Below are 26,064 nucleotides of genomic sequence, written 5' to 3' on the forward strand. Positions count from 1 at the left end.
ACTTGTAACTTTTATTTATTTGTCACTTAGTTCAAACTTTTATTTATTTGGCACTTGGAGCTTTTTAATGACTGATTTTCTTGATTAAAAGGTGACTGATTTGCCTTAAACCCTTGATGTCTAGTAATTTGTAATGGAAGTTCCTCAAGAATATTTTGTGCAAGTTAATAAAATCTAAGTTGCATATTAAAAAACTTATGTTTCATATAGGATAGCAGAATGGTTAAGAGCCCCAGTTCTGCCGCCTGCCTGAACACATTTCTGTGCTTAACTGCCTACTTACTGACTTTGGCAAGTAGTTTAACCTCTCTGACCCTCAGTTTCATCTTTAAAATGAAGATAATAATGCTTACCTCAGAGTGGTTGTGAGGATTAAATGAAATAATGTATGTAAAACCTTTATTTAGTGCCTGGCACACATAGTAAGCCTACAATTTTTTTAAAAAGTTTTGGTTTTTTGTTTTTTTCTTTTTTGAAACGGAATTTCGCTCGTTGCCCAGGCTGGAGTGCAATGGCGCGATCTCAGCTCACTACAACCTCCGCCTCCCAGGTTTAAGCAATTCTCCTGCCTCAGCCTCCCGAGGAGCTGGATTACAGGCATGTGCCACCATGCCCGGCTAATTTTGTATTTTTAGTAGAGACGGGGTTTCTCCATGTTGGTCAGGCTGGCGATCCACCCACCTCATATACCAAAGTGGTGGGATTACAGGCGTGAGCCACTGTGCCCGGCCAAAAACTCTTAAATACAGTCTGAGAGAACTGACTTTGAAATACATTTTATAGACGTCAGTGCACATTTTTATAAACTTACCACCTATTGCTCTTTTTGTTTGTTTGTTTTCTTTTGAGACCAGGCCTCACCCTGTCACCTAGGCTAGAGTACAGTGGCATGATCTTGGCTTACTGCAATCTCGGCTTCCAAGCGATCCTCCTACCTCAGCCTCCTGAGTAGCTGAGACCACAGATGCGCACCACCATGCTGGCTAATTTTTTGTTTGTTTTTGTTGAGACGGAGTCTCCCTATGTTGCCCAGGCTGGTCTCAAACTCCTGGGCTCAAGAGATCCTACCGCTTCAGCCTCCCAAAGTGCTGGGATTATAGACGTGAACCACCATACCCAGCTCATTTTTTTATTCTCTAGATTTGTAAAATAGTTTCAGTCTATGGAAAAAGTAATCTAGAAAAGAAGGAAGTGGAAACAGAGCAACGTTGCAAAATGAATTCTGATTTCTGTGTGCCTCCCTGCATTAAAGAATTACAGTTGCTTTCTTGAGGTTATCCTCACTGAAGAAAAGCTAATGCCGAGGAAAACCTCCTTTGGCATTATATTCTTTAGGAAAAAAGAAATCTCTATTTTATAGGATGCTGGTCGTTTGCTATATATTGGCCAAAATGAGTGGACACATGTAAATTGTGCTCTGTGGTCTGCGGAAGTGTTTGAAGATGATGACGGATCACTAAAGAATGTGCATATGGCTGTGATCAGGGGCAAGCAGCTGGTAAGACCTTATGGGTAAATTTTATGCAAGGGATTCCCTCTCAGTTTCCAGATATTCTTCCTGTGGGTGAATATGGCCTCACTGATATTTTTCACAGTGCCATCAGGGTAGTTAGCCAACAAGTATTGATATACATAATTCAACAGACTACCAATAGATAAAATGAATTGTAGGAACTGCAGAATGGGATGAGTCTATAGAGGAGATGGTAAACGTCTTAAAACATCTGAAAATCTGAATAGGGCTCTTTTCTTTTTGGATTTTTAGAGATGTGAATTCTGCCAAAAGCCAGGAGCCACCGTGGGTTGCTGTCTCACATCCTGCACCAGCAACTATCACTTTATGTGTTCCCGAGCCAAGAACTGTGTCTTTCTGGATGATAAAAAAGTGTATTGCCAACGACATCGGGATTTGATCAAAGGCGAAGTGAGAGAGCTTCAGTTGCTTTTTTAAAAAAAAAATAAAGACTATTTTTTAGAGTAGTTTTAGGTTCACAGCAAAATTGACTGGAAGGTACAGAGATTTCCCATATACCCCCTGCACCCACATATGCACAGCCTCCCCCATTATCAGCATCCCCCACTGGAGTGGTGCATTTGTTACAATGGATAAACCTACACTGGACACATGGTTATTACCTTGAGTCCGTAGTTTACATTAGCTTTCACTCTTGGTGTTGTACATTCTGTGGGTTTGGATGAATATATAATGACATATAGCCCCCATTATAACATCATATGGAGTATTTTCACTGCCTTAAACATCCTCTGCGCTCTGCCTATTCACCCCTGCCTCTCCCCAACCCTGGGCGAACACTGATGTTTTTATTATCTCCATAGTCTTGCCATTTGCAGAGTTTCACATAGTTGGAATCATATAGTACATAGCCTTTTCAGGCTGGCGTCTTCTGCTTAGCATTTAAGTTTCTTTCAAGTCTTTTCATGGCTTATTTAGTTGCTTTTTGAATTATTTAGAAATTCAAAAGAAAAATACAAAAATATAGCAAGATGATAAACTGTTTTGCTTTTCTATTAGGTGTTCCTAGAGGCACTATCTCTTTTGGGAAATACAGAAGTGTCCTGCTAAGTGAAACAGAAGGATGCTTTTGAGATATGCTGTGTGCCTTCCACTCTGAGACAGTCAGGATCATGAGTATAATGTGCAAAGGGACAGCCTATTAACAGCTACCATGGGTTTTATTTAAGGTGGTTCCTGAGAATGGATTTGAAGTTTTCAGAAGAGTGTTTGTGGACTTTGAAGGAATCAGCTTGAGAAGGAAGTTTCTCAATGGCTTGGAACCAGAAAATATCCACATGATGATTGGTATGACCTAGCCTTGGTTATTGGGGAAGGCTGTATATATCATTGGGGAAATTTCTGGTTATAAATTTCAGTTATAAAATGACCCTCAGTGTCGTATCTCACGCCTGTAATCCCAGCACTTTGGGAAGCTGAGGCAGGCAGATCACTGGAGGTCAGGAGTTGGAGACCAGCCTGGCCAATGTGGCGAAACCCCATCTGTACTAAAAAAAATTAGCTGGGAGTGGTGGTGCATGCCTGTAATCCCAGCTACTTGGGAGGCTGAGGCATAGGAATCACTTGAACCCCGGAGGCAGAGGCTGCAGTGAGCTGAGATTGCACCACTGCACTCCAGCCTGGGCGATAGAGTGAGACTCTCTCAAAAAAATAAAATGACACTCATTATCTCCTCTAATCAGTTCTTCTTTCCTTGGTCAGGCTCTATGACAATCGACTGCTTAGGAATTCTAAATGATCTCTCTGACTGTGAAGATAAGCTGTTTCCTATTGGATATCAGTAAGTAGCACTATAAAGAGAAGACAGCAGCCCCACAACCTGAATACACTGAAGGTCATTAAATGTAGAGGCATACTTGTTAGCTACTTTAAACTGCTACTAAGAGTTAATTACTTAGTTTGCTAGTTCTCTGATTCATCTGCTTGTAGATTGGGACTAAAGCAGCATTTATGTTAGCTGAATCCAGTTATTGAAGGAAAGTATTATTGACATCATTTCAGAATTACTTAAAACCTAAGTAGAAAACACAAGGTCAGTCTCTTAAGATTCCTCCAAATTGTCGGGTGTGGTGGCTCTCGCCTGTAATCCCAGCACTTTGGGAGGCTGAGACAGGCGGATCATGTGGTCAGGAGATCGAGACCATCCTGGCTAACACGGTGAAACCCCATCTTTACTAAAAAATACAAAAAACTAGCTGGGCGAGGTGGGGGCGCCTGTAGTCCCAGCTACACGGGAGGCTGAGGCAGGAGAATGGCGTGAACCCGGGAGGCGGAGCTTGCAGTGAGCTGAGATGCGGCCACTGCACTCCAGCCTGGGCGACAGAGCGAGACTCCATCTCAAAAAAAAAAAAAAGATTCCTCCAAATTACATTTATCTCCATTCAGGAGTGCAGATTGTTTTCATGGATAAAACAGCTCATGCCCTGTTCCCAACTTTACATTTTATAAGTCCTTCTAAAACTATAAATCCCCACAATAATGATCAAAATTTTCAATAAGAATTTATAATCTTAGGCCGGGCACGGTGGCTCAAGCCTGTAATCCCAGCACTTTGGGAGGCCGAGGCAGGCGGATCACGAGGTCAGGAGATCGAGACCATCCTGGCAAACACGGTGAAACCCTGTCTCTATTAAAAATACAAAAAATTAGCCGGGCGTGGTGGCTGGCACCTGTAGTCCCAGCTACTCGGGAGGCTGAGGCAGGAGAGTGGCGAGAACCTGGGAGGCGGAGCTTGCAGTGAGCCAAGATCCGGCCACTGCACTCCAGCCTGGGCGACAGAGCAAGACTCCGTCTCAAAAAAAAGAAAAAAAAAAAAAAAGAATTTATAATCTTACCTATATGAAGCAAGTTGTTAAAATGTCTAACAAGCTAACAATACAAGTTCAAAATTCCCCTTCTACCGCTCTCGCGTTGGAGTCTCATTCTGCAATATATGCTCCAACTTACTCTATTCCTATTCCGATGACACAGTCTGTGCTCCACATTTAGCTGGCAGCTTTTCACACAAACCAGACTCCACTAGCATTCAGCAAATTTGAAGCAGTTACATTTCTCTTGTCTCATGGGGCTTTTCTCCCAAAGGAAACACCACAGGTTTGCCCTTTGTTTTATTTTCGGACCATACTTTGTATACATTGTAAGGCGGTAGTTCTGTCCTGAAGGCCAAAACTAATTTTTGTAGTAGTTAATATTTTTCTTTCTCTTGCTTTTAGGATATTTTACTATATTTGGTGCCTGCTTATGGTATAAGAAAAAAAGATCTTAGGCTATTTTCTGAGAGGCTAAGAAAAACCAAGGACTTCAAAAAGCTTGGAACAACCTAACTAGGGGAATCTGTACTAAGAACCCATGAAATAAAGCTAAATTCTGTAATTAAAAGGACCAGGGAACCTAGGATGAAGAGAGGTTTTGAAAAATACTAGTTTCTGTTTCTGTCCTCTCCCTTATGATGATTTTCCCAAATCTGTTTACCCAGGTGTTCCAGGGTATACTGGAGCACCACAGATGCTCGCAAGCGCTGTGTATATACGTGTAAGATAGTGGAGTGCCGTCCTCCAGTCGTAGAGCCGGATATCAACAGCACTGTTGAACATGATGAAAACAGGACCATTGCCCATAGTCCAACATCTTTTACAGGTTAGTCTTGAATCAAGATGGGACTTGAGGCTGGGCACAGTGGTTCATGCCTGTAATCCCAGCACTTTGGGAGGCTGAGGCAAGTGAAGCACTTGAGGCCAGGAGTTCAAGAACAGCCTGGCCAACATGGTGAAACCCCGTCTCTACTAAAAATGCAAAAAAAATAGCCAGGCATGGTGGCAGGCACCTGGAATCCCAGTAATTCCAGCCACTCGGGAGGCAGAGGCACAAGAATGACTTGAACCCGGGAGGCAGAGGTTGCAGTCAGCCAAGATCACGCCACTGCACTCTGACCTGGGTGACAGAGTGAGACTGTGTCTCAAAAAAAAAAAGAAAGATGGGTTGGAACTTGAATTCGATTCAGGGAGTACTATGATTGAAAGCTGGGGGAAAAGTCATTTACTTGGGAGGTCTCATTTGCTTCTAGTTTTACATTTACCTGATAGCTGACTTTCTACTGGTTAATTAGTTTGATATTTTAATTGGGCTTTTTCAGTTAAGAGTTTTTATTTCCTGCCACAGAAAGTTCATCAAAAGAGAATCAAAACACAGCTGAAATTATAAGTCCTCCATCACCAGACCGACCTCCTCATTCGCAAACCTCTGGCTCCTGTTACTATCATGTCATCTCAAAGGTCCCCAGGATTCGAACACCCAGTTATTCTCCGACACAGAGATCCCCTGGCTGTCGGCCATTGCCTTCTGCAGGTAAAAGACTTTATTGACCTACTTGACCTAAGAAGATCAGCCCAAAGATTAATTTGTAATTCTTTCAGGCAGCTTTATCTCGGTGACTTTTACTGATTGAAAATGTAGATTCCGGTTGGGTGCGGTGGCTCACCCCTGTAATCCTAGCATTCTGGGAGGCCAGGGCAGGTGGATCACCTGAGGTCAGGAGTTCAAGACCAGCATGGCCAACATGGTGAAACCCTGTCTCTACTAAAAATACAAAAATTAGCCGCGTGTGGCGGCACATGCTTGTAATCCCAGCTACCTGGGAGGCTGAGGCAGGAGAATCGCTGGAACCCAGGAGGTGGAGGTTGTAGTAAGTCAAGATCATACCACTGAACTCCAGCCTGGGTGACAGAGTGAGACATTGTCTCAAAAAAATAAATAATAAATAAATAGAAAATGTAGATTTCCAGTTATCTATAAATATATATATGTGTGTATATATATATATAGTCAAATCATTGAAACCAGTGACTTCTACACATTTGTTCTATCTACAATAGCATTTATTACTTTTTCTCTCTTGTTTAGGAAGTCCTACCCCAACCACTCATGAAATAGTCACAGTAGGTGATCCTTTACTCTCCTCTGGACTTCGAAGTATTGGCTCCAGGCGTCACAGTACCTCTTCCTTATCACCTCAGCGGTCCAAACTCCGGATAATGTCTCCAATGAGAACTGGGAATACTTACTCTAGGAATAATGTTTCCTCAGTCTCCACCATTGGGACCGCTACTGATCTTGAATCAAGTGCCAAAGCAGTTGATCATGTCTTAGGGCCACTGAATTCAAGTACTAGTTTAGGGCAAAACACTTCCACCTCTTCAAATTTGCAAAGGACAGTGGTTACTGTAGGCAATAAAAACAGTCACTTGGATGGATCTTCATCTTCAGAAATGAAGCAGTCCAGTGCTTCAGACTTGGCCTCCAAGAGCTCCTCTTTAAAGGGAGAGAAGACCAAAGTGCTGAGTTCCAAGAGCTCAGAGGGATCTGCACATAATGTGGCTTACCCTGGAATTCCTAAACTGACCCCACAGGTTCATAACACAACATCTAGGGAACTGAATGTTAGTAAAATTGGCTCCTTTGCTGAACCCTCTTCGGTGTCGTTTTCTTCTAAAGAGGCCCTCTCCTTTCCACACCTCCATTTGAGAGGGCAAAGGAATGATCGAGACCAACACACAGATTCTACCCAATCAGCAAACCCCTCTCCAGATGAAGATACTGAAGTCAAAACCTTGAAGCTATCTGGAATGAGCAACAGATCATCCATTATCAATGAGCATATGGGATCTAGTTCCAGAGATAGGAGACAGAAAGGAAAAAAGTCTTGTAAAGAAACTTTCAAAGAAAAGCATTCCAGTAAATCTTTTTTGGAACCTGGTCAGGTGACAACTGGTGAGGAAGGAAACTTGAAGCCAGAGTTTATGGATGAGGTTTTGACGCCTGAGTATATGGGCCAAAGACCATGTAACAATGTTTCTTCTGATAAGATTGGTGATAAAGGCCTTTCTATGCCAGGAGTCCCCAAAGCTCCACCCATGCAAGTAGAAGGATCTGCCAAGGAATTACAGGCACCACGGAAACGCACAGTCAAAGTGACACTGACACCTCTAAAAATGGAAAATGAGAGTCAATCCAAAAACACCCTGAAAGAAAGTAGTCCTGCTTCCCCATTGCAAATAGAGTCAACATCTCCCCCAGAACCAATTTCAGCCTCTGAAAATCCAGCAGATGGTCCAGTGGCCCAACCAAGCCCCAATAATACCTCATGCCAGGATTCTCAAAGTAACAACTATCAGAATCTTCCAGTACAGGACAGAAACCTAATGCTTCCAGATGGCCCCAAACCTCAGGAGGATGGCTCTTTTAAAAGGAGGTATCCCCGTCGCAGTGCCCGTGCACGTTCTAACATGTTCTTTGGGCTTACCCCACTCTATGGAGTAAGATCCTATGGTGAAGAAGACATTCCATTCTATAGCAGCTCAACTGGGAAGAAGCGAGGCAAGAGATCGGCTGAAGGACAGGTGGATGGGGCCGATGACTTAAGCACTTCGGATGAAGACGACTTATACTATTACAACTTCACTAGAACAGTGATTTCTTCAGGTGGAGAGGAACGACTAGCATCCCATAATTTATTTCGGGAGGAGGAACAGTGTGATCTTCCGAAAATCTCACAGTTGGATGGTGTTGATGATGGGACAGAGAGTGATACTAGTGTCACAGCCACAACAAGGAAAAGCAGCCAGATTCCAAAAAGAAACGGTAAAGAAAATGGAACAGAGAACTTAAAGATTGATCGACCTGAAGATGCTGGGGAGAAAGAACATGTCATCAAGAGTTCTGTTGGCCACAAAAATGAGCCAAAGATGGATAACTGCCATTCTGTAAGCAGAGTTAAAACACAGGGACAGGACTCCTTGGAAGCTCAGCTCAGCTCATTGGAGTCAAGCCGCAGAGTCCACACAAGTACCCCCTCAGACAAAAATTTACTGGACACCTATAATACTGAGCTCCTGAAATCAGATTCAGACAATAACAACAGTGATGACTGTGGGAATATCCTGCCTTCAGACATTATGGACTTTGTACTAAAGAATACTCCATCCATGCAGGCTTTGGGTGAGAGCCCAGAGTCATCTTCATCAGAACTCCTGAATCTTGGTGAAGGTTTGGGTCTTGACAGTAATCGTGAAAAAGACATGGGTCTTTTTGAAGTATTTTCTCAGCAGCTGCCTACAACAGAACCTGTGGATAGTAGTGTCTCTTCCTCTATCTCAGCAGAGGAACAGTTTGAGTTGCCTCTAGAGCTACCATCTGATCTGTCTGTCTTGACCACCCGGAGTCCCACTGTCCCCAGCCAGAATCCCAGTAGACTAGCTGTAATCTCAGACTCAGGGGAGAAGAGAGTAACCATCACAGAAAAATCTGTAGCCTCCTCTGAAGGTGACCCAGCACTGCTGAGCCCAGGAGTAGATCCAACTCCTGAAGGCCACATGACTCCTGATCATTTTATCCAAGGACACATGGATGCAGACCACATCTCTAGCCCTCCTTGTGGTTCAGTAGAGCAAGGTCATGGCAACAATCAGGATTTAACTAGAAACAGTAGCACCCCTGGCCTTCAGGTACCTGTTTCCCCAACTGTTCCTATCCAGAACCAGAAGTACGTGCCCAATTCTACTGATAGTCCTGGCCCGTCTCAGATTTCCAATGCAGCTGTCCAGACCACTCCACCCCACCTGAAGCCAGCCACTGAGAAACTCATAGTTGTTAATCAGAACATGCAGCCACTTTATGTTCTCCAAACTCTTCCAAATGGAGTGACACAAAAAATCCAATTGACCTCTTCCGTTAGTTCTACACCCAGTGTGATGGAGACAAATACTTCAGTACTGGGGCCCATGGGAAGTGGTCTCACCCTCACCACAGGACTAAATCCAAGCTTGCCAACTTCTCAATCTTTGTTCCCTTCTGCTAGCAAAGGATTGCTACCCATGTCTCATCACCAGCACTTACATTCCTTCCCTGCAGCTACTCAAAGTAGTTTCCCACCCAACATCAGCAGTCCTCCTTCAGGCCTGCTTATTGGGGTTCAGCCTCCTCCAGATCCCCAACTTTTGGTTTCAGAATCCAGCCAGAGGACAGACCTCAGTACCACAGTAGCCACTCCATCCTCTGGACTCAAGAAAAGACCCATATCTCGTCTACAGACCCGAAAGAATAAAAAACTTGCTCCCTCTAGTACCCCTTCAAACATTGCCCCTTCCGATGTGGTTTCTAATATGACATTGATTAACTTCACACCCTCCCAGCTTCCTAATCATCCCAATCTGTTAGATTTGGGGTCACTTAATACTTCATCTCATCGAACTGTCCCCAACATCATAAAAAGATCTAAATCTAGTATCATGTATTTTGAACCGGCACCCCTGTTACCACAGAGTGTGGGAGGAACTGCTGCCACAGCGTCGGGCACATCAACAATAAGCCAGGATACTAGCCACCTCACATCAGGGTCTGTGTCTGGCTTGGCATCCAGTTCCTCTGTCTTGAATGTTGTATCCATGCAAACTACCACAACCCCTACAAGTAGTGCACCAGTTCCAGGACACGTCACCTTAACCAACCCGAGGTTGCTTGGTACCCCAGATATTGGCTCAATAAGCAATCTTTTAATCAAAGCTAGCCAGCAGAGCCTGGGGATTCAGGACCAGCCTGTGGCTTTACCACCAAGTTCAGGAATGTTTCCACAACTGGGGACGTCACAGACCCCCTCTACTGCTGCAATGACAGCAGCATCTAGCATCTGTGTGCTCCCCTCCACTCAGACTACAGGCGTAACAGCCGCTTCACCTTCTGGGGAAGCAGACGAACACTATCAGCTTCAGCATGTGAACCAGCTCCTTGCCAGCAAAACTGGGATTCATTCTTCCCAGCGTGATCTTGATTCTGCTTCAGGGCCCCAGGTATCCAACTTTACCCAGACGGTAGACGCTCCTAATAGCATGGGGCTGGAGCAGAACAAGGCTTTATCCTCAGCTGTACAAGCCAGCTCCACCTCTCCTGGGGGTTCTCCATCCTCTCCATCCTCTGGACAGCGGTCAGCAAGCCCTTCAGTGCCGGGTCCCACTAAACCCAAACCAAAAACCAAACGGTTTCAGCTGCCTCTAGACAAAGGGAATGGCAAGAAGCACAAAGTTTCCCATTTGCGGACCAGTTCTTCTGAAGCACACATTCCAGACCAAGAAGCAACGTCCCTGACCTCAGGCACAGGGTGAGAGATCCAAATACTAGCTAGGCTAGGTCTGTGGGATTTCATGCTGTAAATTAGGGGCTGTTGATGTGGTACTCTTCTGGGAGAGACACTCTTCTGTTCAAGTTGCGTTACTTGGGAGTTTTCTGGGTTTTGAATTTTTTTCTCTCTGAGTGGTGATTTATATAGCAAAATGTAGTTCCATCCATGGGCGGTTTGTCTCTTGGATAGAACCACATCTAATTACTTTTTGCTCTGATTTCAAACAGTGTTGCTGTTTGTTCCTGTTTCTTTTTTACTGAGGCTTATACTACAGAATGATTATTCTTATCTTGAGGGCAAAGCTCCCTCTGGTAAATCCACATAGAGTCCTTTTTTTAAAACTTTATCATTGAAAGCCAAGCACAGTGACTCATGTCTATAATCCCAGCACTTTAGAAGGCTGAGGCAGAAGGATTGCTTGAGCTCAGGAGTTCAAGATCAGCCTGTGCAAAATAGTAAGACCCTGTCTCTACAAAAAAGAATTTTTTTGTAGAGTGTGTGTGGTGTGGTGTTGCACACCTGTAGCCCCAGCTATTCAGGAGGCTGAGGTGGGAGGATTGTTTGAGCCCAAGAGTTAGAGGCTAAATGAGCCATGGTCATGCCATTGCACTCCAGCCTAGGTAGAGTGCATCTATGTAGCGACCACTTGGATCAAGATACAGAACATTTCTAGCAACCCACAAGGGTGCCTTCTCTTATAAGGTCAGTGCCCCCTCAAAGTAACCATTATTCTAACCTTTATGACCTTAGGTCAGTTTTGCTGGCTTGTAGACTTTATCAGATCCTGATAGAGCCATTTCTTTCGACTCACCTCCACATTCTGTACATATTTACTGGTGGTTTGTCTTGAAAAGATACAAACGCCTGTGTTCCAGGACTCCAGGAGCAGAGGCTGAGCAGCAGGACACAGCTAATGTGGAGCAGTCCTCCCAGAAGGAATGTGGGCAACCTGCAGGGTAAGCTGAAGAATTTGTCCTTTAAGACTAAGCTCTCGGCCGGGCATGGTGGCTCACACCTGTAATCCCAGCACTTTGGGAGGCCGAGTTGGGCAGAGACTCTGTCTCAAAAAAAAAAAAAAAAAAAAAAAGACTAAGTTCTCAATTTTGTCCACCTCATTTAAAAAATAGTTCTTCCAGGCCAGGCTCACGTCTGTAATCGCAGCACTTTGGGAGGCCAAGGCGGGCAGATCACGAGGTCAGATCAAGACCATCCTGGCTAACATGGTGAAACCCCATCTTTACTAAAAATACAAAAATAATTAGCCGGGCATGGTAGTGGGCGCCTGTAGTCCCAGCTAGTCGGGAGGCTGAGGCAGGAGAATGGCGTGAACCCAGGAGGCGGAGCTTGCAGTGAGCTGAGATCCGGCCACTGCACTCCAGCCTGGGCGACAGAGCGAGACTCCATCTCAAAAAAAAAAAAAGGTAAAAAAATAGTTCTTCCTGATTCACATTTTTGTTTTCTTGCCAAAGTTTTTTAAATGGGAATAATACAGGCTTGTAAAAAAGTAAACAAAAAATAGAACAGAGGAATTATTTAAGTAATGAATAGTAGTTTCCTGTTTGTCCCCCTCACCCCCGCCCAGTCTATTCCCTAGAGGTGGTCATTGCTAATAATTTGTTTTTATCTATGCAGACATTTCTATGCATATACAGATAAACATGGTATATATATGAATATGTATATGCTTTTTTACATAAAAGGAATAATACTGCACATACTGTTCTATATTTGGCTTTTCACTTATGTGCATCTTTCTATGCCAGTATATATAGGTGTGTGCTTCACTTTTTAAATCGCTGCCCCCAATTCTATTGTGTGGATCTACGGTAATTTAATGAGTCCTCTAGTGATATATATTTGGATTGTTTCCAGAATTTATTTAGTTTAAAAAAGTGAAAATTGGGCCTGGACACAGTGGCTCATGCCTCTAATCCCAACACTTTGGGAGACCAAGGCAGGAGGACTGCTTGAGCCCAGGAGTTTGAAACCAACCTTGGAAACATAGGGAGACCCTGTCTCTACAAAAATTAAAAATTAGCCAGGCATGGTGGTGCACATCCACAGTCCAAGCTAAGGTAGGAGGATTGCTTGAGCCTGGGAATCGGAGGATGCAGCAAGCCGTGATTGCCACTGCACTCCAACCTGGACAACAAAGTGAGACCGTATCTCAAAAAAAAAAAAAAAAAAAGTGAAAATTGGTGGTGGTTTATAAGCTCATGCAGCTTATTTTTTATTTTTAGTTAAACCAGCTAACTTATTTAAGTAACTTTAGAATTGCTTCTGACAAGTGTCCTTTCATTTTTTCTAATACTAAGAGTATGAGAAGAATTTCAAGGGCACAATTTACAACTTTAAAAACAGAAACAATGTCAGTATTTGGTAAAGAATCTCACAAAAGAGTTTTATATTATGTACCATACAGTGGTGTGGTGGTTGTATTCATTCCACAAGTTCTACAGAAAGCCCCCTGTGGTTCATTTTCTAACAGTTATTTTGTATACCAGAGCTGTATAGAAAATTATGGATGTTTTTCTTCGAATTGAAGAACTAACTGATATTATATCTTACATTTGGTTTTTATTTAGGCAAGTGGCTGTTCTTCCGGAAGTTCAGGTGACCCAAAATCCAGCAAATGAGCAAGAAAGTACAGGTATGTGGGTGGGTAACAGGTTAGAATCCGAGAATATCAACGTTAAAAGGACCATGAAAATGACCCACTTTACCTACTTATTTTCTATGTTTAAAAAAAAAAATCTAAGCTCCAAAGAAGTTAAGTGATTTGGCCCACATTGGAGACTGAAACTTGGCACACCTGTCTCTTGGTGCAGTGTTCTTCCAGTACATATTCTATGATCATCTGTCAGCTAAGGACTCAAGACAATACCCATACTCTTCTGCTATACTGGTTTTACCAGCACTGAGGTTTAAATAGCTAGTAATAACCTGACTTCACTTTTTAGTTGTCACTAAAGAAAACTAAGAACCATTTTTATTAGATAGTCAGATTTTGGTTACAATACCAGATACATCGCCATAGCATTTTCCATCAGTTCTAATGAATTTGATGAGGAAACAAATGGTCACTTTAAGATTAGAGAGTTCTGGCTATAACTCTTTGAGGACAGTTGCTTATTGAAAAACTATCAGATTGTCGTACCAGAAATTCTACCACAGAGACAACTTCATGTGAAAAAAATTCTGGTTTTAGTCACTACTTTCTAGCAATGACCTAGGCAAGCTCTTCGAGTCTTGGATTTGTTACATGTAAATAGGAATAATAAACCAACTGTGGAATGTGGTTAGGCTTAGAGATCATTTATGTAAAATACTCTACAGGTAGTCAGTGCTCAGTGAGCATTTGTTGCTGCAACCACTTTGGCCCCTATCTATTTTCTCCCTATTAGAACCTAAAACAGTGGAAGAAGAAGAAAGTAATTTCAGCTCTCCACTGATGCTTTGGCTTCAGCAAGAACAAAAGCGGAAGGAAAGCATTACTGAGAAAAAACCCAAGAAAGGACTTGTTTTTGAAATTTCCAGTGATGATGGCTTTCAGATCTGTGCAGAAAGTATTGAAGGTGAGTGGATTAAATCAGATTGACTCATCAGCAGAAGCCCTGTTTCAGCTAGAGCTTCATTTTCTGAGTATTAGCACCATTTAGGTGGTTGTTTTATGCTAGGAAGTATGGGGGATACCTGGAGGCATCATACATTTTCCTTGTCCTTGAGAAGTTTGTCTTGTTGGAGAAATAGCCATATATTACATGAAAAATTAATGATACAGATTATGTTTTCAACATTGCACACACCTTAGCGGAGCCCATGAGAACCCTGCTTCCCCCCACCAGCCTTGTCTTTTGCCATTCCCTCATGCGCCTTCTGTGCCCTTCTCTCTCCCTTGTGTGCCTTCACACATGCTTTCTCCTCTGCCTGGAATTCTTTCCCTGCCCTCAGTCACCTGGTGAGCTCCAGCTCACCCTTCAAGATCCAGCTCAGACGGTCTTTCCTGACCTTCTGAGGTAGCTAAGCCCTCCCTCTCCCTCCTTTTGAATCTTACATGTTCTTCTCTCATAGCTTAAAATTTGTTTTGTACATGTTTGTTTACTTTTATCACTCACTCAACAGCGAACTCTTCATAAGGGCTGGAATTTTATTTTCTTATCCATCTTTGTTTTGCAAGCATGTATTCATCCGCCTTTGAAGGACTAGTAAATGTTCTCTAGGCTGTAAGTACTAGAAGTGTTCAAGGAGAGAAAGGTCACCATGGGTGAGTTAGGGTTATCAAAAACCCATGATGATTAATAGAAGATTCTGTTAAAGAAGAAAATGGAATTTTGGTTAGGCAAAGAAGAATGCAGGGCTCTCTAGGAAGAAGAAGGAAGGTAAGCAAAGTTAGAAAGGCATGATTGCATTTGGTGGGTTTAGAGTAGTGTCAGGTGAGATGGCGTTGAAATCCATGTCAGGTGGTAGTGAAAGTGTCTGGACGGAGGGAGGAGGAAAACGAACAAAAGGGACTAAGATGGCGTATTTCCGGGTTCTTCATCACCAACTTTCCCGCGCCCGGGAAACCCACAGGTCAACTGCGCAGGCGCAACCTGACGTCTGACTGGGGAAACCGAAACCTACCTGGCCGCGCCTACCGCACGGCCCCCAACCCGCCCATGGCCGGCCTACTGCCCTCCCACTCCCAGGCCCGAGATATAAAAGCCGCTTCGGGCAGCCACGCGGCGCGAACTTCCTCGGCCCCTTCTCATATGTGGACCCAGGAACTTCACCCGAAAACGCCGGAGACCGGTGAACTTCGCCCTATCTTCTTTCACATTGGCTAGCTAATAAAGTTCTTTTTTACTTTACCTACTTGCCTTTTCTCTGGCGCCTGCTCTGGTGGTCGTATAAAACAAATCAGAAAGAAAATTGGGAAGGTGGATTGGGACAAGTTTTAGAGGGCCTTCAGTGCCAAACCATGAGGCCTTTGAAAACTTGAGGGAGTGAATAGAAGCAGAATTTCAGGAAACATAATGTGATAAGCTCTCTATATAAGACAGATTGAACTGGAGATGCTCAAAGATGAGAGTTCACTAATGAGAGTATTGCTAGAGTAGAGATGTCTGGTAATAAAACCCACATTTGGTGGGAAAAGAAAGGAAAGGAAAGAAGAATGAACACACTTGGTTGAATATGGAGAGGGGAGAGTCAAAGATGACCCTAAAGATTCAGGCCTGGGTGACTAAAACAAAAGATAATGCATGGAGAACAAAGGAGATAAGGAGTATGGAAATTCCACAGAAGACATTGATGTGGAGTGATGTAAGAAATGCATGTGGAAATGCCTAGAAAATTGGAAGAGATCACAGAATCTTGGGTTAGAGCTGGAAGGAACTGTAAGGATTTTCAAGTTCTGCTCTTAACTTTAAGGAACAGAGAGGTTATGATCTTCCCACAGTCCTGGTTAAATCTTTTTTTTTTTGAGATGGAGTCTCGCTCTGTCACCCAGGCTGGAGTGCAGTGGGTCGATCTGGCTCACTGCAAGCTCTGCCTCCTGGGTTCACGCCATTCTCCTACCTCAGCCTCTGGAGCAGCTGGGACTACAGGCGCCCACCACCACGCATGGCTAATTTCTCTTTGTATTTTTTTTTTGTTTTTTTTTTTGAGACGGAGTCTCGCTCTCGCCCAGACTGGAGTGCAGTGGCCGCATCTCAGCTCACTGCAAGCTCCGCCTCCCAGGTTCACGCCATTCTCCTGCCTCAGCCTCCCGAGTAGCTGGGACCACAGGCGCCCGCCACCTCGCCCGGCTAGTTTTTTGTATTTTTTAGTAGAGATGGGGTTTCACCGTGTTAGCCAGGATGGTCTTGATCTCCTGACCTCGTGATCCACCCGTCTCGGCCTCCCGAAGTGCTGGGATTACAGGCTTGAGCCACCGTGCCCGGCCTCTCTTTGTATTTTTAGTAGAGATGGGTTTCCCCGTGTTAGCCAAGATGGTCTCCATCTCCTGACCTCGTGATCCGCCCACCTCGGCCTCCCAAAGTACTGGGATTACAGGTGTGAGCCACCGAGCCTGACCTAAATCATTACTAGTGCTGTTTTGATTAGGGGTACAGGGAACATAATAGTACCAAACATTCAGATGTGAGACCCATACTTCCATCAAGGGTTGTGAATGCGTTGGGGATTCAGATGTGATTTCGGAAGGTCTGAATTTCCTTAGTGCTTCTGTGTCCTCCAACAGAAAGAAGCCCTGCTGAGGAGTACACCTTTCCAACTCCTTTCACATGTAATGAACTGATTTAAACTCTAAGCAAAATAACAAAACACTGTTCTAGGAGGTCAAGTGTTCACACTCTAGGGATTCTAAGCACAGTGCTTGTGCACATCATTGGTATTCAGAAGGGTTTATGTGCATATTTTCTGGCTTACAGTTTTCTTTATTTTCTTTCAGATGCCTGGAAGTCACTGACAGATAAAGTTCAGGAAGCTCGATCAAATGCCCGCCTAAAGCAGCTCTCATTTGCAGGTAATGACTGGAGGTGTTATTCCACTCCTGTCTCAGAATATTCTGCTAAATTGTTTGCCTAAGGCAGAGTTGATTTTGTGGGGAAAAAAAATCAGTTAAAAGAATTTTTTTTCACAGCTTTATTGAGATTTAATTCATATGCCATACAGTTCACCCATCTAAAGCATACAATTCAGTGGTTTTTAATATATTCAGAGTTGTACGACCACCACTACTGTATAATTCCAGAACATTCTCATCATCCCTAAAAGAAACCCCCTATTCATTAGGAGTCATTCCTCAGCCCCTGGCAACCACAAATCTACTTTCTGTCTCTATGGATTTGATTATTCTGGACATTTCATATAAATGAAATCAGACAATATGTAGCCTTTTGTGACTGTCTTCTTTCACTCAACACAATACTTTCCAGGTTCTTCCCTTCTGTTACATCTTGCCTTCCACATCAGTACTTCATTCCTTTTTATTGCCAAAGATTCCATTGTGTAGATATACCATATGTTGCTTATCCATTTATTAGTCAATGGACATTTGGGTGTTTTCTACTTTCTGCTGCAAATAATGTTGCCACAAATATTCATGTTCAAGTTATTGTGTAGACATGTTTTTATTTTTCTTCGGTACATACCTCAGAGTGGAATTGCTGGGTCATAGGGTAACTCTGTAACTTTTTGAAGTACTGCCAGGTTGTTGTTTTTCTTCCAAAGTGGCTATACCATTTTACATTCCCACCTGCAATGTACAGGTGTTCCCATTTCTCCACCTTTGCCAGCACTTACCTGTTTTTGTTTTTAAGACATGGTAGTGTGAAATGTTATCTTTTCTTAAAGTTGAAATCATTTACCATTGGTATTAGACTTCATATTAAATTAGGTAGCATACAAACTTATTAATACACTTGTTTTGAGCAAACACTAAAGATTTTAATCAGCTGGATGCTGTGGCTCACACCTGTAATCCCAACACTTTGGGTGGCCCACGCAGGAGGATTGTTTGAGGCCAGGAGTTCAATACCAGCCTGGGCAACGTAGAGAGACTACATCTCTACAAAAAATAAAAATATAGCTGGGCGCGGTGGCTCACGCCTGTAATCCCAGCACTCTGGGAGGCCGAGGCGGGCGAATCACGAGGTCAGGATATCGAGACCATCCTGGCTAACATGGTGAAACCCCATCTCTACTAAAAATACAAAAAAATTAGCCGGGTGTGGTGGCGGGCACCTGTAGTCCCAGCTACTGGGGAGGCTGGGGCAGGAGAATGGTGTGAACCCAGGAGGCGGAGCTTGCAGTGAGCCGAGATTGTGCCACTGCACTCCAGCCTGGGCGACAGAGCAAGACTCCGTCTCAAAAAAAAAAAAATCAGTTTTTAAATTAGGCAGGCATGATGGCACATGCCTGTGGTTCCAGCTACTTGGGAGGCTGATGTGGGAGGATCTCATTGAGCCTGGGAGGTCAAGCCTACAGTGAGCCAAGATTATGTCACTGTTCTCCAGCCTGGGTGACAGAACAAGACCCTGTCTCAAAAAAAAAAAAAAAAAAAAAAAGATAATCCTCTCATAATTTTTACAATTCTACCCCAAAAATACGAGTCACATCCCTTTCTTTTTCTCTGACGTAGCCCTTGTTATTCTCTCACCTGCAATGTTTAAAAGCCCTATAACTGAGTCTCCTATCTCGCCTCCTTATACCCTCTGAGTCTCCAGAGGTGCCTCAAAATCTTACTATTGCCTACTAGTTACAGAGTACAATCTTCAACCCTTACGTATTTGTTATTAGTAAATATTTACTGACCACTTGTAAAATGCCTGGTACCATGTTCACACAGGATACAGTCGCTGAGTAGCGACCCAGCCCTGCTCTTTGAGGTTTCCAGTCTATGGATCCTTACATGGCGAGGTCCTCTTCAACCAGATTCATCTGTTCAGTCTCAGCTTTCCCTGCTTCCCTCACTGCTCCACATTCTTTTCTGCAGCCACACTACACTATTTACTGTTCCAGATCCATCCATTTTTCTTTTTCCCCCGAAGATGGAGTCTTACTCTGTTACCCAGGCTGGAGTGCAGTGGCGCGACCTCAGCTCACTGCAACCTCCATCTCCCAGGTTCATGTGATTCTCCTGCTTCAGCCTCCTGAGTAGCTGGGACTACAGGCACATGCCACCACACCCAGCTAATTTTTGTATTATTATTTTTTTTTGAGACGGAGTTTCCCTTTTGTTGCCCAGGCTGGAATGCAATGGCGTGATCTCAGTTCATTGCAACCTCCACCTCCCAAGTTCAAGTGATTCTCCTGCCTTAGCCTCCTGAGTAGCTGGGATTACAGGCATGTGCCACCACGCCTGGCTAATTTTGTATTTTTAGTAGAGACAGGGTTTCTCCGTGTTGGTCAGGCTGGTCTCGAACTCCTGACCTTACGTGATCTGCCCACCTTGGCCTCCCAAAGTGCTGGGATCACAGGCGTGAGCCACTGCACCCGGCCCATCCATGTGTCTTAAAGTGTAGTTTGTAGGTGTGAATCAGAATCTCTGGGCTTGGAGCTGAGAAAGCTGAATTTGTAACATGTGTCCCCAAGCAATTCTTTATACCCTACATGTGCTTTCACATCAGCATAACATGGTTCATGCAGTTCCCTCCACCAGGACCTACTTCCTCCATCTACTCTCTTCTCTCCAAATTCCCTGGTTTACACAACAAACTCCTATTAATCCTTTAAGACTTTGCTCAAGGTCAGCTCTTTTCTTTAACCTTTTTTGATCATTCTTCCTACGGAAATCCCAACTCTTAACTGATTTAAAGAGTGAAATAATTTATCATCTTATATAACAGAAAGTCCAGAGGTAGGACAGACGTCAGATCGATTAGTACAGGAGCTTGCAATGTCATCAAATACCTAGATTCTTTCTTCTTTCCACTTTACGATCTATAGTAAAACTTCATCTTCAACCTGATAGCAAATGGCTGCAGCAGTTCCCACGATAACATTCAGTCATTGCAGTGTTCAGAGGAACAGGAGAGGCTCTTTCTTAGGAACAAATGGAACACAGACCAGAATTTGGTGCCATGTCCATTTCTTTTTTTTTTTTTTTTTTTTTTGAGACAGAGTCTTGCTCTGTTGCCCAGCTGGGACTACAGGTGCACGCCAGCACACCCGGCTAATTTTTGCATTTTAGTAGAGACGGGGTTTCACCGTGTTGGCCAGGATGGTCTCGAACTCCTGACCTCAGGTAATCCACCCACCTCGGCCTTCCAAAGTGCTGAGATTACAGGCGTAAGCCGCTGCACCCAGCCCCATGTTCATTTCTAAGCCAGTCTCTGGCAAAGGGACTAGGATTCCCAGGATTGTCTTAGACTAATCATCTGGGGTAGAAGGTTTAACTTGGAGGTTAACCACAATGACCCTTGTGTTCCCCAATCCAAAACCTGTCCATTATTCTCCATTTCCAGTGCTGCCACCTTGTCCTTACCCTCATGACCTTATATTCTAGTGGTGTATATGTATATGTAAGTACCACGAAGAAGATACCATGGGGAAATGAAATAGAGAGTGACACAGAGGTGGGTAGTTGGTGGCAGGAAATCTGGAATCTCTTGATGAGGTGACATTTGAGCTTAGACCTGTGTGATGATGAGAAGAAGCCAATCATTGCAAATACATAAAGCGGAAGTCCTAAAGGCAAGCTAGGAGGCTGAGGAAGGAGAGTTTGAGCTTATAATGTGCCAAGATCATACCTGTGAATAGCCACGCACTAGCTGGGCAACATAGTGCAACCCATCTCTTAAAAAAAATTGAATTAAATTAACTGTGTTTTCTAAAGTCCTGACACAGAGGAAACAGCAGATGAAAAAGTCCTGAAGTGGGAATATCTTTGATGTGTTTATTGTCTGTCTCTTCCATGAAGTAAAAGCTCTATGAATACAGGTACCTTGCCTGTCTTGCTCACCTCTATGTTCCCAAGGTCCTGTCTGGCACAGTGGAAAGATGGAAAGAGTGCCTGGGATATTTTAGGCATACAGTAAATATTTATTGAATGAATAAATGAGTCTCCCACAAGCATAACAGATTGTTCCTTCTTAAGAGTTCCCATAGTACTGTATATTATACCTTAATTTGGACACTGCACATTGTATGGTTTGTATACATCTCTGCCTTCCTCTGCTGTGAGCTCCTTAAAAATAGACAGGGGCCCACACATAATGCATCTTTGTTTTCTCATTATCAACACAATATTAATCTCATTGTAATCCCTCTGGTGAATGAGAGTTGAACATTCAGCGTACATATTAAAAGGAACTTTATGTGAAAATATACTTGAGTAGGTAGTATGTTTTTCAATGTCTTTTTGTTTAACCTAAGAATTCACAGCAATCTAGAACTTCCAGGAAAAAATTATTAAGGAAAATTAGTGGTCTGTAGAAAAAAGAGTTTGCCCGCCAGGTGCGGTGGATCATGCCTGTAATCCCAGCACTTTGGGAGGCCGAGGCGGGCGGATCACGAGGTCAGTAGGTCGAGACCATCCTGGCTAACATGGTGAAACCCCATCTCTACGAAAAAATACAAAAAATTAGCCGAGCGTGGTGGCAGGCACCTATAGTCCCAGCTACCCAGGAGGCTGAGGCAGGAGAATGGCGTGAACCCAGGAGGTGGAGCTTGCAGTGAGCCAAGATCGTGCCACTGCACTCCAGCCTGGGCCACAGAGCGAGACTCCATCTCAAGAAAAAAAAGAAAAAAGAGTTTGCCATTGCCTTATATGGCTTAAGTTCTTATCTTGTAGAGTTGTGTTATATACTTAAGCCAAAGTCTTAGGGGACCAACAGTTGTGATCATAAGAATGTCACTTATCTGGGGCTAGTGCAGTGGCTCATACCTGTAATCTAGCAAGTTGGGAGGCCAAGGCAGGAGGATCACTTGAGGCCAGGAGTTCAAGATCAGTCTGGGCAACACAGTAGGACCCTGTCTCCACAAGAAATTTAAAAATTAGCCAAACACAGTGGCATATGCCTGTAGTCTCAGCTACCCAGGAGGCTGAGGTGGGAGCGGCTTGAGCTCAGAAATTCAAAGTTACAGTGACCTACAATCATGCCACTGCACTCCAACCTGGGCAACAAAGTGAAACCTGTCTCTTAGAAAAAGAATATTGCTTATCTAGAGACAACATTCTTTTTGTTTGTTTTTGAGATGAGGTCTCACTCTGTTGCCCAAGCTGGAGTGCAGTGGCATGATCATCTGCTTTTTCATCTGCTGTTTCCTCTGCGCCAGGACATTATACCAAGGTTACATCTCTAAATATGCTTCATAACACAAACCGTATGTCTGCTGGAATTGCATATGTGCAGTTGCAGTCCTAATACAGTTACACTTATGAAATGGATACCTGATCCACAACAGACACCATTACTGTTTCTATATCTATTAATAATACCAAAAGCAATATTTATAAATGAAATAATATTGTTTACTTAATAAAAATATAAAGAACATTAGCTATTTGCTAGTGTCAAAAAGAAGGGTGGCAGTTGTAACTGTGCCCTCTCCCTTTAATGGAAAAAGCCAAATAATTTTAAAATGAAAGCCTTTCACCATTGATGCCAGCAAACTTATATAAATGTTGTTTTCATAAAATAAAAATAAATTTAAAATGCTCATTAACAGCATGAGACAGTGAGTAGAACAAAGCAGCTACTGAGTGTATTACTCCACACATTCATCATAACAACACAAGAGAGTTCTGTGTTAGGGGTGTATTAACATTGCTTTTAAACTTTAGTGAGGCTGGCTGGGTGCTGTGGCTTACACCTGTAATCCCAGCACTTTGGGAAGCCGAGGCAGGTGGATCACCTGAGGTCAGGAGTTTAAGACCAGCCTGGCCAACCAATATGGTGAAACCCTGTCTCTACTAAAAATACAAAAAAATTAGCTGGGCAAGGTGGCATGCCCCTGTAGTCAAAGCTACTTGGGAGGCTGAGGCAGGAGAATTGCTTGAACTCAGGAGTTGGAGGTTGTACTGAGCCAAGATCGGACCACTGCACTCCAGCCTGGGTGACAGAGTTAGAGTCTGTCTCAAAAAAAAAAAAAGAAAGAAAATTAAACTTTAGTGAGGTATCTGGGGGAATATGAGCTTATAGAACCTAGGTAATCCATTTCTAGATGGATTATATTTATAGTTATGCAGTCCAGAGTTCATATCTTGTCAAATCATGTGGCCTTGGGAGTGTTACATCAATTCTTTTTTTTTTTTTTTTCTTTTTTTTTTTTTTTGAGATGGAGTCTTGCTCTGTTGCCCAGGCTGGAGCGCAGTGGTGTGATCTCAGCTCACTGCAAGCTCCGCCTCCCGGATTCACGCCATTCTCCTGCCTCAGCCTCCCGAGTAGCTGGGACTACAGGCGTCCACCAGTACGCCCAGCTAATTTTTTGTATTTTTAGTAGAGACGGGGTTTCACCATGTTAGCCAGGATGGGGATGGTCTCGATCTGCTGACCTCGTGATCTGCCCGCCTTGGACTCCCCAAGTGCTGGGATTACAGGCATGAGCCACCGCACCCAGCGTTACATCAATTCCTTAAGCCTGTTTGCTCACCTGAAAATGAAGCTAGTAATTCCTGCCTTGTGTGGTCATTATGAGCATTAAATGAAATAACACGTTTATATAGCATTAGCATGTAGCATTTCTGTGTAATACAGCACATACAAAATAGTCCGTAGTTTGGTGACATGCTTTTTTCACTTAACCGTCTATCACGAACATTTTCCATATTAATAGATCTGTATCAGCATCATTTTAATGGCTATCTGATGCTAATTTCGAGGTAATATGTACTATAATTCACCCTGGAGTAACCTCTGGCAGAGCGACTGTAGCATAGGCATTTCTGTAGGACTGTGCTGTTTCCTGTTGACTGCACTCCTCACTGCCCTAGTGCTTCTGATTCTTCTAGGTGTTAATGGTTTGAGGATGCTGGGGATTCTCCATGATGCAGTTGTGTTCCTCATTGAGCAGCTGTCTGGTGCCAAGCACTGTCGAAATTACAAATTCCGTTTTCACAAGCCAGAGGAGGCCAATGAACCCCCCTTGAACCCTCATGGCTCAGCCCGGGCTGAAGTCCACCTCAGGCAAGTTCCCTTCTTTTCTGTCAGCAGTTTTGGATCTCGATTTTCTTTTTTTTTTTTTTTTTTTTTTGAGACGGAGTCTCACTCTGTCGCCCAGGCTGGAGTGCAGTGGCGCAATCTCGGCTCACTGCAAGCTCCACCTCCCGGGTTCACGCCATTCTCCTGCCTCAGCCTCCCGAGTAGCTGGGACTACAGGCGCCCGCCCCTGCGCCCGGCTAATTTTTTCTATTTTTAGTAGAGACGGGGTTTCACCATGGTCTCGATCTCCTGACCTTGTGATCCGCCCACCTCGGCCTCCCAAAGTGCTGGGATTACAGGCGTGAGCCACCACGCCCGGCCTGGATCTCGATTTTCTTATCTCATGACACAGTCGTCTTCCCACATACCCTTTGAGATTTCCAGTGTTAATGCCATCGTCCTTTACTGCTTTATTAAAGCATTTCTGTAAATACTTTTTCATCTTTTGGCCCCAGGAAGTCAGCATTTGACATGTTTAACTTCCTGGCTTCTAAACATCGTCAGCCTCCTGAATACAACCCCAATGATGAAGAAGAGGAGGAGGTACAGCTGAAGTCAGCTCGGTAAGTCTTGAGTGGGGTGCAGTCATTAGAAACTGCTTTCCCTCTCCTCCAGCTGGTCAGGGCACTATGTAGGAATGTGTTTGCATCAGAATTTCCTGGATAAGATTTAAGAAGACTGAAATCCATTTGTGTTGAAGTAGCAGTAGGTGCCTGGTAAGGAGTGAGGAATATAAGGTACAGAGGAGAAATTCAAAGAACTGTAAGATGCATATTTTCTTTAATGACGGTATACTCTGTCAGCTTTGGTTGTACCACCATAGTCGTCATGGTCAGAAAGTACTATATATACTAAAAATGGGGCCCATTGGCCAGGCGTGGTGGCTCATGCCTGTAATTCCAGCACTTTGGAAGGCTGAGGCGGACAGATCACAAGGTTAGGAGTTCAAGACCAGCCTGACCAACATAGTGAAACCCCGTCTCTACTGAAAATACAAAAATTAGCCCGGCATGGTGGCGTGCGCCTGTAGTCCCAGCTACTCAGCAGGCTGAGGCAAGAGAATCGCTTGAACCCAGGAGGCAGAGGTTACAGTGAGCTGAGGTCGCGCCACTGGACTCCAGTCTCGGTGACAGAGCGAAACTCCCATCTCAAAAAAAAATGGGGTTCATTTTATAAGGCACTTATTCAGTTTGGCATTGAACAGAAAGTGTACTAATTTTCTCTAGGAACCTTCAGTTCAAGACTCAAAACATTATTTCCTGAAGAAAATTCGTTAATAGTATGTCTTATCTCTTAGGAGGGCAACTAGCATGGATCTGCCAATGCCCATGCGTTTCCGGCACTTAAAAAAGACTTCTAAGGAGGCAGTTGGTGTCTACAGGTATGGCTAAAATTCTAGAAAGAACTATAGAAAACGAATGCAGTTTTTCAAAATCAAAGTAGACCAAATGCTGAAGTGACCTTCCTCAGTAAGTGAGGATTTTACGGATACTGTTTATTGACCCTTGTATCCTGGGATCCTGCACCTGCTTGTGTTGAACAAGGACTTTAACATAATAAGCATTAAAACATTGCTGCTTCCAGTGGGTTGCAGAATGGAAATACCTTTTATCTTTGGCCATTTGTTAGAACAATATACACAAATCAAGGGTCCAAATTTTTATTTTCTCAAGTATATGTCCCTCCTGAGGAAGTAACAGACCAGGAGAACTTATTCATGTATTCATGCACTT

At 43.6% G+C, this 26,064-nt stretch overlaps 1 protein-coding gene across 5 annotated transcripts in view; it reads left to right on the forward strand.

Annotated features, from left to right (window-relative positions):
* Positions 1-26,064, forward strand: part of KMT2A (lysine methyltransferase 2A) — a 93,177-nt gene that overhangs the window by 61,506 nt on the left and 5,607 nt on the right. For all 5 annotated transcript variants that reach the window (XM_050758352.1, XM_050758354.1, XM_050758355.1 and 2 more), the window contains 14 exons: positions 1,361-1,498; positions 1,766-1,924; positions 2,704-2,821; positions 3,236-3,314; positions 5,010-5,170; positions 5,693-5,878; positions 6,434-10,682; positions 11,579-11,659; positions 13,289-13,353; positions 14,108-14,278; positions 17,137-17,211; positions 24,142-24,320; positions 24,791-24,894; positions 25,629-25,712. In XM_050758352.1, the coding sequence (XP_050614309.1) occupies positions 1,361-1,498; positions 1,766-1,924; positions 2,704-2,821; positions 3,236-3,314; positions 5,010-5,170; positions 5,693-5,878; positions 6,434-10,682; positions 11,579-11,659; positions 13,289-13,353; positions 14,108-14,278; positions 17,137-17,211; positions 24,142-24,320; positions 24,791-24,894; positions 25,629-25,712 (5,849 nt within the window). The remainder of the gene's footprint in view (positions 1-1,360; positions 1,499-1,765; positions 1,925-2,703; positions 2,822-3,235; positions 3,315-5,009; positions 5,171-5,692; positions 5,879-6,433; positions 10,683-11,578; positions 11,660-13,288; positions 13,354-14,107; positions 14,279-17,136; positions 17,212-24,141; positions 24,321-24,790; positions 24,895-25,628; positions 25,713-26,064) is intronic.

This window comes from Macaca thibetana, chromosome 14 (genome assembly GCF_024542745.1).
Source record: "Macaca thibetana thibetana isolate TM-01 chromosome 14, ASM2454274v1, whole genome shotgun sequence".
Lineage (NCBI taxonomy): Eukaryota > Metazoa > Chordata > Mammalia > Primates > Cercopithecidae > Macaca > Macaca thibetana.